The 15311-nt window shown below is 36.2% G+C and overlaps 1 protein-coding gene across 1 annotated transcript in view; it reads left to right on the top strand.

The window, feature by feature from the left end:
• LOC121731599 (probable metabolite transport protein CsbC) overlaps positions 1-15311 on the top strand; it is a 50584-nt gene that overhangs the window by 22458 nt on the left and 12815 nt on the right. The window contains exons 7-9 of the mRNA XM_042121107.1: positions 604-887; positions 2386-2562; positions 13199-13551. Of these exons, the coding sequence (XP_041977041.1) occupies positions 604-887; positions 2386-2562; positions 13199-13551 (814 nt within the window). The remainder of the gene's footprint in view (positions 1-603; positions 888-2385; positions 2563-13198; positions 13552-15311) is intronic.

Raw genomic sequence — 15311 nt, 5'->3', positions numbered from 1 at the left:
CTGTAAGAATTTTTCAAATCAGACCAGTACTTCCTGAGATTAGCGCGTTCAAATATGCCCTTTCAAATAATTTCCCCCCGTTTTTCCACATTTTCCTCTATTTCTTCGCTCCTATTATACTTAACGTGATAAAATATAGCCTATAGCCTTCCTCGATAAATGGGCTATCCAACAGTTAAATAATTTTTCAAATTGGACCAGTAGTTCCTGAGATTAGCGCGTTCAAACAAACAAACAAACTCTTCCCAATTATAATATTAGTATAGATATGACGCGGACGAAGTCGAGGGCAATAGCTAGTGAGAAATATATATCCAACAGATTAATATACCCTTTTTACGCCTGTTTGATAAAGATAGCTCCATAAATTAACGTTAATTACTATTGATTTTGTGAACATAAGGCGCAAAAATAAATATACTAAAATAATCGTAGCTCAGCTCCGATATTACTTAGAACAATTTTTATTACTAATATATGTTTCTCTAATGTAGTGCTACAAAATAGTATTGGTTTAATCCCTGGCCGCTGGAAAAAAAATGACGCCACAGGTCCATACAAAGTTACTCAATGCCCTTTAACGTATAAATAACACCTTTTCAGTAAAGGACAGGAGGCGCCGAAAAGCATTCATAATTGGGACCATAGCAGTGGTCGGTCAAGAGATGTGTGGCATACTCTCCATTATGCAGTACGCTGAGAGAGTGTTCATCCTGGCAGGGGATGTGCCGGTAGAGAAGGTTCCAGAAGCCTTGTCAGATGGAATATCTGTCATCGCACCCTCGGAGTCTCTCGTGTCGCCTTCGCGTCATGCGGTCGTGCTTGGTGTGGTGCAGCTAGTGTTCGCTGCTATCGCACTCTATCTAGTCGAACGGGTTGGAAGGAGGGTAATTTGATTAGTATTATTTAAGTAAATTAAAAACCATGATTGAGCAAATCGAAGATATTAGGGCACGTCTAAAGCAAAACTCATTTTAAAAATTAAAATGCGATATGAATTTGCTATGGGCTTTTAATATTCATAATTCGATAGCAAATAAGAATTCAATAATATTTACTTCTACAAATGTCAAAATATTTATTTAGATTTTAGAGAGTATTTGTTTAGGATGTTTGTTTAACTGGATAGGAGTTCAACAAAATACTTACCAAAGTCTTAATGCTTGTAAGTCGTTTGTAAAATATTATCACATTTTTCTCCTTCGACATAATTAATTGTAAAAGAAAAGACATATGAGGCAAGCATAAAGTTAATAATATACCTACCTAGCGGAATAGAGAAACAAAGGCCTGAGCAAGAGAGATGTCACTATCAGTAACACTGCGTGGAAAAAAAGACGTGTGATACATGACAGCAGCACTCTTTTTTTGACGTCCAGTCGGCAAGTGCCGCAAGTTGACTATTTAGTCTCATAGAAATCATGTTCAATCATGATTGTGTAAGTATATACGTACACATATTTTTACACACAGATGAAACCAATTACGGTTTCGTTTGACAGCTCGAGACTGTTGCTCTATTCCGCTAGGTATATTATAAATGATCAAACGAACTTACCAAGTGAAGTTCGATCATTATTATATGAGTCGCTTCATTCGAAGATATATATCTTAACCAGTAGTACCTTTGTATATCTGCTTGGCATACGCGTTTTTTTTTAAAGATTTATGTAGGTAAGTTGAAAAATTACACGCTCGCCTGATCACACGGCGTTCCAACGTGCCTCATTATGTTTAGAGAGAAGTAATGCAAAAATCTTTCTTTCTTTCTTTGGGTACTGCAGCAAACATAGTTTCGTGCAGACTGGGTATTATATCTTCGAATGAAGCGACTCATATAATAATGATCGAACTTCACTTGGTAAGTTCGTTTGATCATTTATTATATTTCTTCGCTTCATTCTTCGATATATAATTAACCAGTAGATTTTCAGAGTAACGAAAGAAAGATTTTTTTTTTTACGAAAAACAATATTCATTATGAATAGTAATCATTATATTCAAGAAAGAATTCAATAATAATAATAGTCAGTAGAAACGAAACGTAAGAAATCTCTATGGTTTGTGATTCAAATGATAACACACTGGGATCATGGTGATTATACATAATATTATAATATAACTGATTCAGCGAAACTTTGTTCGTCGATAAAATGATGGCTAAGGAAAATATCGAAAATATTGAGGCACGTTGGAACGCCGTGTGATCGGGCGAGCGTGTAATTTTTCAACTTACCTACATAAATCTTAAAAAAAAAACGCGTATGCCAAGCAGATATACAAAGGTACTACTGGTTAATTATATATCGAAGAATGAAGCGAAGAAATATAATTAACTTTATGGAGGCAAGTCAGTATAATAACGGTGGTCTGGTAACTTTTTAGCCCCTGCTCGTCTGGTGTGCAACACTCACGGGTATCGCTTTAGCCGCGAGTGCAGTGTTGGTTTACTTCGGAAGTCCCACGTTCGCTGCGGTGGGACTGGCAGCAGCGGTGGCGGCAGACGCGGCTGGACTCCAACCAGCGCCGTACTCCTTGCTGGCTGACATGTTTGACTATGAGGTAGGATGTAGTCGAAATTATAACACGGGTATGGAACTAATTAAAAAATTGGTTGACTGAGATCAGATACGACAAAAAGTTAATAGTGGTTTTCACACATTTGTCACTAAAAAGTAATTATCTAGTTCTATGTTATAATAATGTCTAGCCTCTATGTTATAATAATGTCTATATCTCTTTTGCTATCGTAAACTTAAACTAATGTCATAAACTGAATACCGGAAATAAAAAACGGTGTAAGTGCCAAAAACAAAATGTGGACGAATTGTTGATCAAAATAGTAGCTCATCTTCGTAATCAATTTTGTTATTTTTTTAAGGGAAATACTTATATTACGATAAAATCTCTTCGTGTAGAAAAAACAAAGTATTTTAAAAGCTTTTATTTAACTTGCTAGTTGCTCTGTATGTATGTAAGTATGTATGTTACGGTGGAATTTTGGAACTCAATTTTAAGGTAGATATATTTAACCGATTAAGCTGAAATTTTACATACGCGTTTAGTTTAGATGACCATGCACGATATGGTATGTGACATTACTCTAAATCCAATATGGCCGACCATCCAAGATGGCGAAATAATTATTTTCTATGCAGTTCTACAATATGGATATTAAATGAAAGGGCATTTTGAGAGTAACTCAAAAACGAATGTAATTTCATTCTACATCCAACATGGCGGCTCATCCAAGATAGGGGAATAGTTATTTCTAATGCACTTCTGCAATATGGGTATCAAATGAAAGGGTTCATTGAAAGTAACTCGATTACGAATGTAACGTCATTCTACATCCAATATGGCTGCTCATCCAAGATACGGGGATAGTTATTTTTAATGCACTTCCGCAATATGGGTATTAAATGAAAGGACTTACTGAGAGTAACTCGGAAACAAATGTAATGGCATTCTATATCCAGTATGGCAGCTTAGCCGAGATAGGGGAATAGTTATTTTAAAGCACTTCTGCAATATGGGTATCAAATAAAAGGGCTCATTGAGAGTAAATTGAAAAATAATATTCAAGTCATGTCATGTCGTGCCTTGTCGTGACGTGACCCGATGTGACGTGATGTGACGTACGTCACGTCACATCACGTCACATCGGGTACGTGTCGTGACCTTACGAGACGTCACGTGACGTGAAGTCACGTGAAATGACGTGACTGCCGGGTTTCATAAAATACTCGGTTGAATCCGGTCCCTTTTCTTAAATGAAATTGAACTTTTTAGTCATGCAGTAATCTAGCCAGAGATAACTAAAAAACAAAAAATAAATTGTAAACAAAAACTTTTGAAAAAAAGCTTTTATTTAAATACTTAGTCTAAAAAGAAGAAAATAAACTCTATAAAAATGTTAACTATTAATTTATAATCCTCAATATTGTTACGGTACATGGTATACGGACACGTAGTGCCATCTAGCGACAAACCAGCAAAACTCACCGAGGGAACACAGGCAACATAAATCCCCTACTCAATACTAGATGGCGTTAGGTGCGCTAGTACATACTCGAATAGACTGTGCTCGAACTTTCTAGAAGTGTCTTGTTTACGTGTTTACCGGTTTATTTTGTTTACGTGTTTACGGGTTTAGTTGTTTATGTTTATTGTGGTACATGCTCGAGCCAATTACGCACGGACCCCTAAAGGAGAATGCTGATGCAGCCACACGTGCCCGGTCAACGCCATCGTCTTCGAGGAAACACATCAGCAGTTTCAGCATAACCGCGTTTTCGTAGTTATTCTTATTACATCAAAAAATTGTCATTCCATTCCGGTCTAGGATCGATCGCGGAACAATTATTGTAAATTAAATATAAGTTAGTTTTAATAAATTTCTTAAATAATTTTTGGTTTTTTTTGGAAGCCCAGGCTGCCGAATTCGTAATTGGCGCAGTCTACGGATACTTTCGGGGCTATCGCGATCGCATTTAAGAAGATTTCCGGGGTCTAGATTCGACACCGCGCGCGGTCGTTCTAGCTCTTGCTGTCCAGCATTCACCGAAGCATCGAACCTCAGGAGTAAGCAGCCGGGGCGCACTCAAACTACAGTGCAGCTTCAGAAAAAGCCAGAGAAGTCGACGAGTATGTGAGTACACTGATCTTTTTCTCATAAGTGTTGCTTTCCACGTCCAAAATTTTCCGTCCCACTAAAAATAGTGATAGGACCGCCTCCTCAAGGCAGGTACGTAGGGATAGCATATTAGATTTAAATCGTAATTTAGGAGAAAGCTCGAATCGCTCTCTACTAGATTATAGTGACGACGATAGTTTAAAATTAGATTTATTTTTTTATTCCGAGAGCTCAAATCGCTTTCAAGAAAATTTTGATCAAGATTTAATATTAATAAATTCAAGTAGTAGTAATTTAGATTTAAATAGTAGCATTTTAGGCTACGGTATTACAATGGATCCGGATACGATTTATAAGGCTCTTCGCCCGGTTCCCGAATTCGACGGGAATCCGAACATACTTACTAGATTCATCAGGATTTGTGATCAGATAGTTATTCAGTGTGTAAAGGATGGTCCAGAATACGAGTTATCTAATTTGTGCGTTATCAACGGTATTTTAAATAAGATTACCGGCCCTGCGGCTCGGACAATTAATTCAAACGGGATACCAGAAAATTGGTTAGGCATAAGAAACACCTTAATTAATAATTTTGCCGACCAGAGGGATGAAACCGCCCTCTATAACGACTTGGCTCTTGCTACACAGGGTAACGAAAGCCCGCAGGAATTTTACGACAGGTGCCAAAACCTTTTCAGTACCATAATGACGTACGTGTCCTTACATGAAACCTTAGCTACCACCGTGGAGGCTAAGCGAACATTATATAGAAAATTAACATTACAAGCGTACGTCCGGGGGTTGAAAGATCCTCTCGGCTCTCGCATAAGATGTATGAGACCCGAGACGATAGAAAAGGCGTTGGAATTTGTCCAGGACGAATTAAATGTAATGTACTTGCAGCAAAGAAATAATCCTCGTCCTTCATCATCATCATTACCACCTTCACAAGCACAGATTAAATTACCTCCAGTTAATATTAATAATGTACCGCGAGCGTTACCAGGACCTAGTTGGCAGAAACCTGCATTCACACCGGCTTTTCAGCATCATCATAATATGCCGCAGCGACATCCGTTCCAACCGAGTAGAACGCAGCAAATGTTTAGAGCTCCCTTACCGAATTATAATCATGGATTTAGAATACCTCATAAAAATAATTTTTCACCTAATAATAACTCTGGGCCTAAACCTATGAGTGGAGTGAGTCATTTTGTCACTAAGCCCATGCCACCTAGAATCCCTGGCCATGATTGGCAAAAATTTGGGAATCCACCACCATCTAACTACTTTAAGAGTAGGGAAATGAATTACAATGAATTTTCTGACTACTACCCTGACTATAATTACTATGACCAACAGGAATATGACTATGACTATAATGACTATAATGACTGTAATGACTATGACGAACAACTTGCACTTGAACAATATAGTTATCAGTATTCTGAAAATTCACCAATATCGTATATAGACCATAACATACCTACAAATTCTAGCCCGACTCAGCACGTAGATAATTCAGCCCAGTCTAGCAAAAAACAGGATTTTCAGAAACACAAGGGTCGTACCGCACCCGAATAGAATTAAATTTACATTCAAAAAAAGAATTGCCGTATATACAGATTCACAATCCTCCTCTTAAATTTCTTATAGATACCGGGGCTAACCAATCATTTATAAGCCCCGAAGCTGTTTATAAATTTTTCCCACATTTGCCAAAAATATTCGATCCTTTTGAAGTTACAAATTCTCGCGTTACCAGCATACACGAACACTCTATTAAAATTCCTTCTTTTCCAGAATTTAATCAGGATAAAAATTTAAAACTTTTTATATATAAATTTCATAATTACTTTGATGGATTAATTGGATTAGATTTATTAGAAAATTGCAAAATTGATTTAAAAGATAATATTTTAATAACGGACAGCGCTAAATTACCACTTTTGAGATATCAATGTAGGAGAGATAATATAAGACAAGAAAATATCCCTGCAAATTCATCAAAACTTGTTAATATCCCAATTGACCACGACGACGGTGAAGTCTATATACCAGAACAATTTTTATGTAATTTTATTATTCACGAATGTATCACGACAGTTACTGACAAAACAGCAATAGTTGAGATAAAAAATTTGACAGACACTGATTCCGTAATTTCGTTTGATTCACCGACGCAAATTGACGTATGTAATATTGAATGTACTGAACCTGTTCAGGACCCGACTCGAGTTAAGAATGTTTTAGACCGACTTAGGACCGACCATTTGAACCCTGAAGAAAAAACTAATTTAGAGACTTTGTGTAAAAATTACGCTGACATATTTGACATAGAAGGAGAACCTTTGACATTTACTAATAAAATTAAACATTCTATAAAGACCCATGACGAAATACCAGTATATACTAAAAGCTATCGCTATCCATTTATACATCGACAAGAAGTTAGGGATCAAATAGCGAAAATGTTAGAACAAGGTATAATACGACCATCCGACTCTGCCTGGAGTTCACCTATTTGGGTAGTTCCAAAAAAGGCCGATGCCTCAGGTAGAAAAAAATGGAGACTAGTAGTTGATTTTAGGAAACTTAACGACAAGACCATCGATGATAAATACCCTATCCCCAACATCACTGACGTTTTGGATAAATTAGGTAGATGCCAATATTTCACCACCTTGGACTTGGCGTCTGGGTTTTATCAAGTTGAAATGAACCCTGACGATATAGCTAAAACAGCATTTAATGTAGAGCATGGACACTATGAGTTCCTGCGTATGCCAATGGGATTAAAAAAATCCCCATCAACTTTTCAACGTGTCATGGATAATATTCTGAGAGGTCTGCAAAACGTAATCTGCCTAGTCTACTTAGATGACATAATAGTGTTTAGTACGTCACTCCAGGAGCACATGGTGAACCTGGAAAAAGTTTTTCGTAGATTACGCGACTCAAATTTTAAAATACAGATGGACAAGTCCGAAATCTTAAAATTAGAAACTGCATACTTAGGTCATATAATTACTAACGAGGGAATAAAACCTAACCCCGATAAAATCAAAGCAATCGAAAATTATCCATTGCCAAAAACGACTAAGGAAATAAAACAATTTTTAGGCCTAATAGGATATTATAGAAAATTTATACCTGACTTTGCACGAGTAACTAAACCCATGACAAAATGCTTAAAAAAGACAAATAAGATAGTTTTAAATTCAGAATATGTTGAATGTTTCGAAAAATGTAAGACCTTATTGACTAATGACCCAATACTACAGTACCCTGACTTTACAAAAGACTTTATACTTACCACTGACGCATCGAACGTTGCTATAGGTGCCGTACTTTCTCAGGGCCCGATCGGAGCCGACAAACCCGTCAGCTTTGCATCTAGAACTTTAAGCACTAGCGAGACAAACTATAGTACCATTGAGAAGGAGCTTTTAGCTATTGTGTGGGCTACAAAGTACTTTAGACCCTATCTATTCGGACGAAAGTTTAAAATAGTTACTGACCATAAGCCCCTTCAATGGATCATGAACATTAAAGAACCCAACTCGAGACTAACTAGATGGCGACTCAAACTCAGCGAATATGACTACACTATAGTATATAAGAAAGGCAAGTGTAACACCAATGCCGACGCCCTATCTAGAGTTCAAATTAATAACGAGGAAATAGAGTCCCTTCTCACAGAATGCGGAATTGACCTTTCTATAAGACCTGAACCCTCTGAAGGTTCAACCACCGTTACAGTACATACATCAGCTGAAAACCCTATACTCGAGATCCTAATTACTGACGAACCACTTAATAAATTTCATAGGCAGGTCTGTCTCACGATAGTAGGTGACATAAAGCGACGACCGACTGTTACTAAGCCATTCGACACACACACACGTACACATATTCAAGTATCCGAGTCAAATTTAGAGCAGGATGTAGTAGACGCTATAAAAGAGTATGTTAACCCCAAGATTAAGACAGCCCTTAAAATTACACCTCCCCTAGGTATGTACTCTATCATACCGATACTACAAAGTAAGTTTAAGTCATCCTCCATGCATCTTGTTTTAGCAAAAACGGAGCTGGAAGACGTAAAAGAGTATTTGCGACAACAGGATATCATAAGACACTATCACGAAGGAAAGACCAATCATAGAGGTATAAATGAGTGCTATTTGGCTTTATCTCGCAAATACTATTGGCCAAAAATGCGCGAAGAAATAACGAAGTATATCAACGAATGTACTATCTGTGGACAATGCAAATATGATAGAAATCCTGTTAAACCCCAGCTCAACATCGTACCACCAGCCACGAAACCATTTGAAATAGTACACTTAGACCTATTCACAGCACAGAATGAAAAATACTTAACGTTTGTTGACTCTTTCTCTAAATACGGACAAGCTTACCATTTACGTGACGGAACGGCAGTCAGTATACTACAGGGACTACTTACATACTGTACACACCATGGACTTCCCTTGACAATTGTGACTGACAATGGGACCGAATTCACCAATCAATTATTTTCCGAATTTGTAAGATTGCATAAAATTATTCACCATAGAACCCTACCCCACTCACCCAATGACAATGGCATCATAGAACGTTTCCACTCCACACTTTTAGAACATCTTCGAATATTAAAATTGAAGCAGAAAGACGAACCGACCGTTAACCAGATGCCCTACGCAATATTAGCATATAATAGTTCTGTTCATAGTTTCACAAAATGTAGACCCCATGACATTATTAGAGGACATTTTGATCCTAGGGATCCACTAGACATCAATCTGACCGAACATCTAATGCAGCAATACGTTTTGACTCATCGAGACCAAATGAAGACAGTTTACGAAATGATTAATGACTTTACTACCCGTGACCGTACTAATTTAACGAATAACAGAAATAAAAATCGTGAACCAGAAATAGAATATGTCCCAGACCAGCAGGTTTTTATCAAAAACCCCATGGCCAACCGACAAAAACTAGCACCCCGATATACACATGACAATGTTTTAGCTGACTTACCCATTCACATTTACACATCTAAGAAAAAAGGACCTGTTGCGAAAGCTCGCCTTAAGCGTGCTCCTAAGACTAAGAATTTGTTACAGGATTCGACTGTTGATGATACTACACCTGACCATGGCAGCAGACATAAGACTTGAACAACTTGACAGCGGACCTGGACTCTTACCATTCAGGCTCGGTAGAGCAAAGTTCATCAGCCATTATCATTCATTCATTCAATATGTAGAACTTACTGAGTTAGAAGAACGTATTGACTCTGTATATAGTCAATTAGATTATTTTAAGACTAAGCTAGATAACATATCCTTACCTATATTTGAAATTCAAATTGATTATTTATATTCTAAATTAACAAAGGTAAATTCGCAATTAAAAACTTTCGAACCTAATAGAATACGTAGAGGAATAATTAATGGTTTAGGATCAATAATAAAAAGTATAACTGGTAATTTGGATCATTCAGATGCCGAAAGGTATAATAACGTAATAGATTTATTAGAGAAAAACGAAAATAACTTAGTTTCAGAATATAATAACCAAATTAGTATCAATAAAGCCTGGATGAATCAGTATGATATGATAATAGATAACCTAGTAGATAATCAGAAGAAAATTAATCAAACTTTAGAGTTGATTTTAGATAAATACAGTTCAGAAGTAAAGTTTGCAAAATTTGCACAGTTGCTAGCAATTATTACTGAGAATACCGACGACATATATTTAGAATTAATTAGATTAGAGAATATTTTAGGTTTTATCCGTGAATCGAGCACTCATCATAGCATGTTAAGTATAGATAATTTAGAAAGTATGATAGGTAGACTTAAGAAAATTTATAGCAATAATGAAATCTTAGAATCTGATTTAAGAGACTATTATGATATTATTAAACCTGGTAGTTATTTTCTGGATAAGCGAATAGTTATAGTTTTTAAATTTCGTGTAGTAGCTCTCAATGACTATGATTTCTTCCGTCTGTCCATTGTCCCGAATAAACTCCAACAAACATTTATCCCTCCACATCCTTACATAGCAACCGATGGGAAATTTTTCATGTACATAGAGGCAGAATGTCCGAAGATAAATGATTACCTTCTCTGTGAAGAAATGGTAAACTATCAACCCCGAGAGAGCCCTGACTGTATACAGAACATCATCATCAATCAGTCTCTGGACAAGTCATGCAGCCCCACGAAAGTCACCTTAACGAGAGAAGCTATGGAGCAGCTTGATGATCAACATTATACCATAATTTTCCCAAGGCCGACTAAGATTCAACTACAATGCGAACGAAAGGAGTACAAAACGATATCCGGCAGCTTCCTGGCTACGATACCCCGCGGATGTTCCCTGCGGACAGATTCGTTCAACATCATTAACAATAACGACGAGATCAAAGGACAACCCCTGAAGATCGCCGAAGTTCGAGACAACCTTGCAGTTGCAGACAAAGATATTCCCCATATGACCCTCAATTCTTTCGACCTGAAGACTCTACATAACCTGGAAGACCAAGTAATTCTACAGAGCCCTGTCCATCTAAATCAAGTATCTTCTTCACTGTACCATACAACGTTGCCCTTATACACGTTAGTACTTGGTATAGTTACAATTTCCCTTATTCTTATCATCCGACGTCGCCACTTGCGTCGACAAAAGGACAGTGGTCTAAACGAGGGTGTCACTCCAACCAGCCAAGCTGATCAACCAGTCTACGCAGTTCCTGTAAAGAATCAAGAATCTCTGCCAGCAACTTTCTCGCTCAAAGTCCTCAAATAGTTGCTGCTCTGGGGGTGGAGGAATTACGCACGGACCCCTAAAGGAGAATGCTGATGAAGCCACACGTGCCCGGTCAACGCCATCGTCTTCGAGGAAACACATCAGCAGTTTCAGCATAACCGCGTTTTCGTAGTTATTCTTATTACATCAAAAAATTGTCATTCCATTCCGGTCTAGGATCGATCGCGGAACAATTATTGTAAATTAAATATAAGTTAGTTTTAATAAATTTCTTAAATAATTTTTGGTTTTTTTTGGAAGCCCAGGCTGCCGAATTCGTAATTAGCCTCCTAGAAAGTTCCGACACGTGTTTACTTGTTTACGTGTATCGGGAACTTTCTGGAATTCGTCTCGCCATATAAAAAGCCGCAGGTAGACGGCGCGGCAGTTCAGTTCGATCTGAGCGATCTTCGAGGCTACAACAAGTGATCAATAGTGAGTGAACCAGTGAAACCTGCGACTTGGCTACGACCTAGGACAGTGATAATGCTTAGTGATTGGACCTAGTGTTTAGTGCAGTGTTAATAAAGTCTTCAAGAGAGTCACCAGGTCTTTCTCTCCAAATCCTTGAACCCTAGCACGTAACAATATATTATACAATTTGCATGATAATAAAAGCTTGTCGCGAGACTTAACAATCTAAATATTCTATTAAAATAAAAATATAATATCAATTTACTCAGTTATATAGTTAAATATAAAAATTTGTACTAGTGTATTTACAAATCGCGCGACAAGCTTTTATTATCATGCAAATTGTATAATATATTATAGGATTATAACTTAATAGTTAAAATTTTTAAGGAGTTTATTTTCTTCTTTTTAGACTAAGTATTTAAATAAAAGCTTTTTTTCAAAAAGTTTTTTGTTTACCATTTATTACTTATCAATTACTACAACAAAATTACAGTTTAATTGACAATACTTATATAGAAAACCCTAAGTCCAATTCTAACTAACTTAAATAAGGCTCTAAGTGCCATTCATGATGTTTTAAATAAAGATCTAAGTTCCAATGTTTGTTTCGGTAAATTGGCACTTTGTACATTTTAAGTTTTAGACACACAAATACTAGTGATGTGATATTATATAAGTAAGTAAATAACTAAAAACAACAAAGGTACCAAATTTTTGAGTCAACATATTGAAATACCAAGTAAAAATAATGAAAGCAATAAAATATTATTATTTTATTATAATAATATTTTATTTAATATATAAAAAATATACTATTTTATTTAAAATAGCTTCATAACGTCTTTTTCTTTCCGAACCGGTAACAACAACAGGTGCTATGTCCACCATTTTCATAACACTGGCGGCATGCTGGCAGGGACTTAAACCCTTTTATATAACAATGTACTATGCGTCCCCCTCCTCCGCCTTTCTTAAAAGATGTAAATACCAACCAAAAAACTAAGCTAGTCACTTAATGCTTATTTTAGGTTATTGGCGATGGCATACATTTCTATTTTCTGCTAAAAATACGTTTCGAAAATTTTGGCACTTACACCCTTTTTATTTCCGGTATTCAACTAATTATTTGATAGAAATTTAACATGCCTTGCTATTTTCACTTTCTCTAATCTTACATGTCTTGATAAATTAGTAAAAGAAAATATTAAGTTCCATTGAAGATTCAATCGAGCTTAATATTTTGCTTTCTTCTTGCATTACGGATTTTTTTTTCTTTTATTAAGTATGTATAAAAAATGTCTATCCCTTTTCCAGTTCCGTGGGTGCGCACTGATGCTGGCGACCGCATTTGCTAGCGCCGGGAATACCTTTGAATCAGCGATCTTCCCCGGCGCTGTTGCAGTCGGGGGTCTTACAGCAGCGCTTGGACTTGGAGCAGCAATGACGCTGGCCTACGCGATATTCGCAGTACTATCAGTTCCCGAAACAAAAGATCTCACACCAGAAGAAATTTACCAAATAATAAGTCCCGCTAAGGACGTTGAAACCCCCCAAAATGCTTGCGATAAGCAAACGAAGTGCGAAGAGCAAATAACTCCAGTGATATGTGTTAAAATAGAACGAAACGAAATGAATAGTGTCATTGATAAAAAGAGTGTTGATGAATGAAGCATCCACTGATAATGATAACAAAACTGACACGTTATCAGTGACAGCCGTTTTATTATAATATCATAATTAAAAATTTAAATAACTTAATTAATTTATAATTACTCATAATTCACAAAATTACCTTGATTAGAAGATTAACACCAATATTTTTAATGATAAATACTCAAATTTTGTTAAAAAAAAATTGTTTTAAGTGATTTTAAGACTGTGTTTGGTGTCTGTGTTGCTTTGATAGAGAGGTGTTTGCTTGTTTATTGTAGTTATAAAGAATATGATAACAGCAAATAATTTAAGCAAATAATAATTTTATAGAAGGCGTATGATTAATATATTTTATATATTATAAAAGAAACAGGGTGCTCGAGATTTCGTAGTAAGAAATCATTTCTAATATAATAATTATTATTATCAAAAATATTTATTTAAATAACAATTGCTAACGGTTTGTTTTATAAATAAACGACTTTCTTTCAATAAATAATAATTAAGGTTAAAGGAATTATTTTACTCTTATAGTTAAGTATTAAGTATTTAAGGTATCATAAATACTAGACTATTAAATAAGATTATGATTCATAATCTTATTTAACAGTATAGTAATCGACAAATTGTGGATGAAAAAGTCGAAAGCAGAAACTTTGACTTAAGAACTTTGCTTAAACTAGTACCTAATAGGAGAAACATACTAAAGGTCCTGACCCCTCTGAGGTGAGCTTGAAGAAAGGAAGGGAAAGGAAGGTCCAATTTTTTGTTTTTCATCTATTCTGTGATAAGTATAGATTAGGATTATCTATCTAATCTATCTATGGACGCTTCACACCACGTCAGTCTGGCCCCGTGCTAAGTACCTAAAGGACTTGAACGGAAATATATTATTTAAGTAATACTTTTATACTATACATATATTTAAGATTTTTATTATATCAAACACATATTTAATACACATCCAGACCCAGCAACATTGAAAACTTTTTGTTCCGTCGGCGGGATTCGAACCCGCGACCCCCGGCTTGAGCTACCAACGCGCTCACCACTGAGCCACAGAGGTCGTCAAATTTATTTAATTATTATTAATTACGTACTTAAGTATTTATTATTAATTTTACTGTATTAGTTACGGATATGTTTTTTTTTCTTATTTGATTGAAATTTTAAGTTTTATAAAACAAAATAAAGATATATTATTGGCATACAAATTTTCTTCAGAAGAGATGGCAATGATTGGAGATACAACAAAATTTCGTACGAAGCACCGTTTTCGAAAAGTAGGTAGTCAAAAAAACAAATAATGGGACCTTCTTTTTCCCCTCTTTCCCTCTGAGGGGTCAGGATTTTTAGTATGTTAACTAGGGAATGCAATCTCGTTCTCGGGAGATCTCGGCCTTTTTTAGCGAGATTGATCTCGGACGAAAAAAAGGCGAGATCTCGCGAGTTTGACGAGATTGAACTTGAGCATAAAAACGTCTTATTCGAAGCGCGGACTGACACGGACGGAGTTCCGATCACGGAGTAAAAACAAAGAGGAGCTGGCCTAAGCAACTGTGCACTGTGATTTTCAACTAGGTCCTGAATTTTGACTCCTCGTTGTTTTGCTAGTTACAAAAGAACTGTTTTATTACTAAAAGATTTGTGTTTGATAGTGTGCGCTTTTATAATACTGGACGTCACGTTATCGTGGACGCCGGCTTCCACGAAAAAACGTTGGGTACATTCAATGTTTTTTTTTTTAAATAAGGGGGCAAACGAGCAAACGGGT

Source organism: Aricia agestis, chromosome 1 (genome assembly GCF_905147365.1).
Source record: "Aricia agestis chromosome 1, ilAriAges1.1, whole genome shotgun sequence".
NCBI lineage: Eukaryota > Metazoa > Arthropoda > Insecta > Lepidoptera > Lycaenidae > Aricia > Aricia agestis.
Note: the sequence above shows the minus strand (reverse complement) of the source record. Positions and strands in the feature narration are given on the sequence as shown.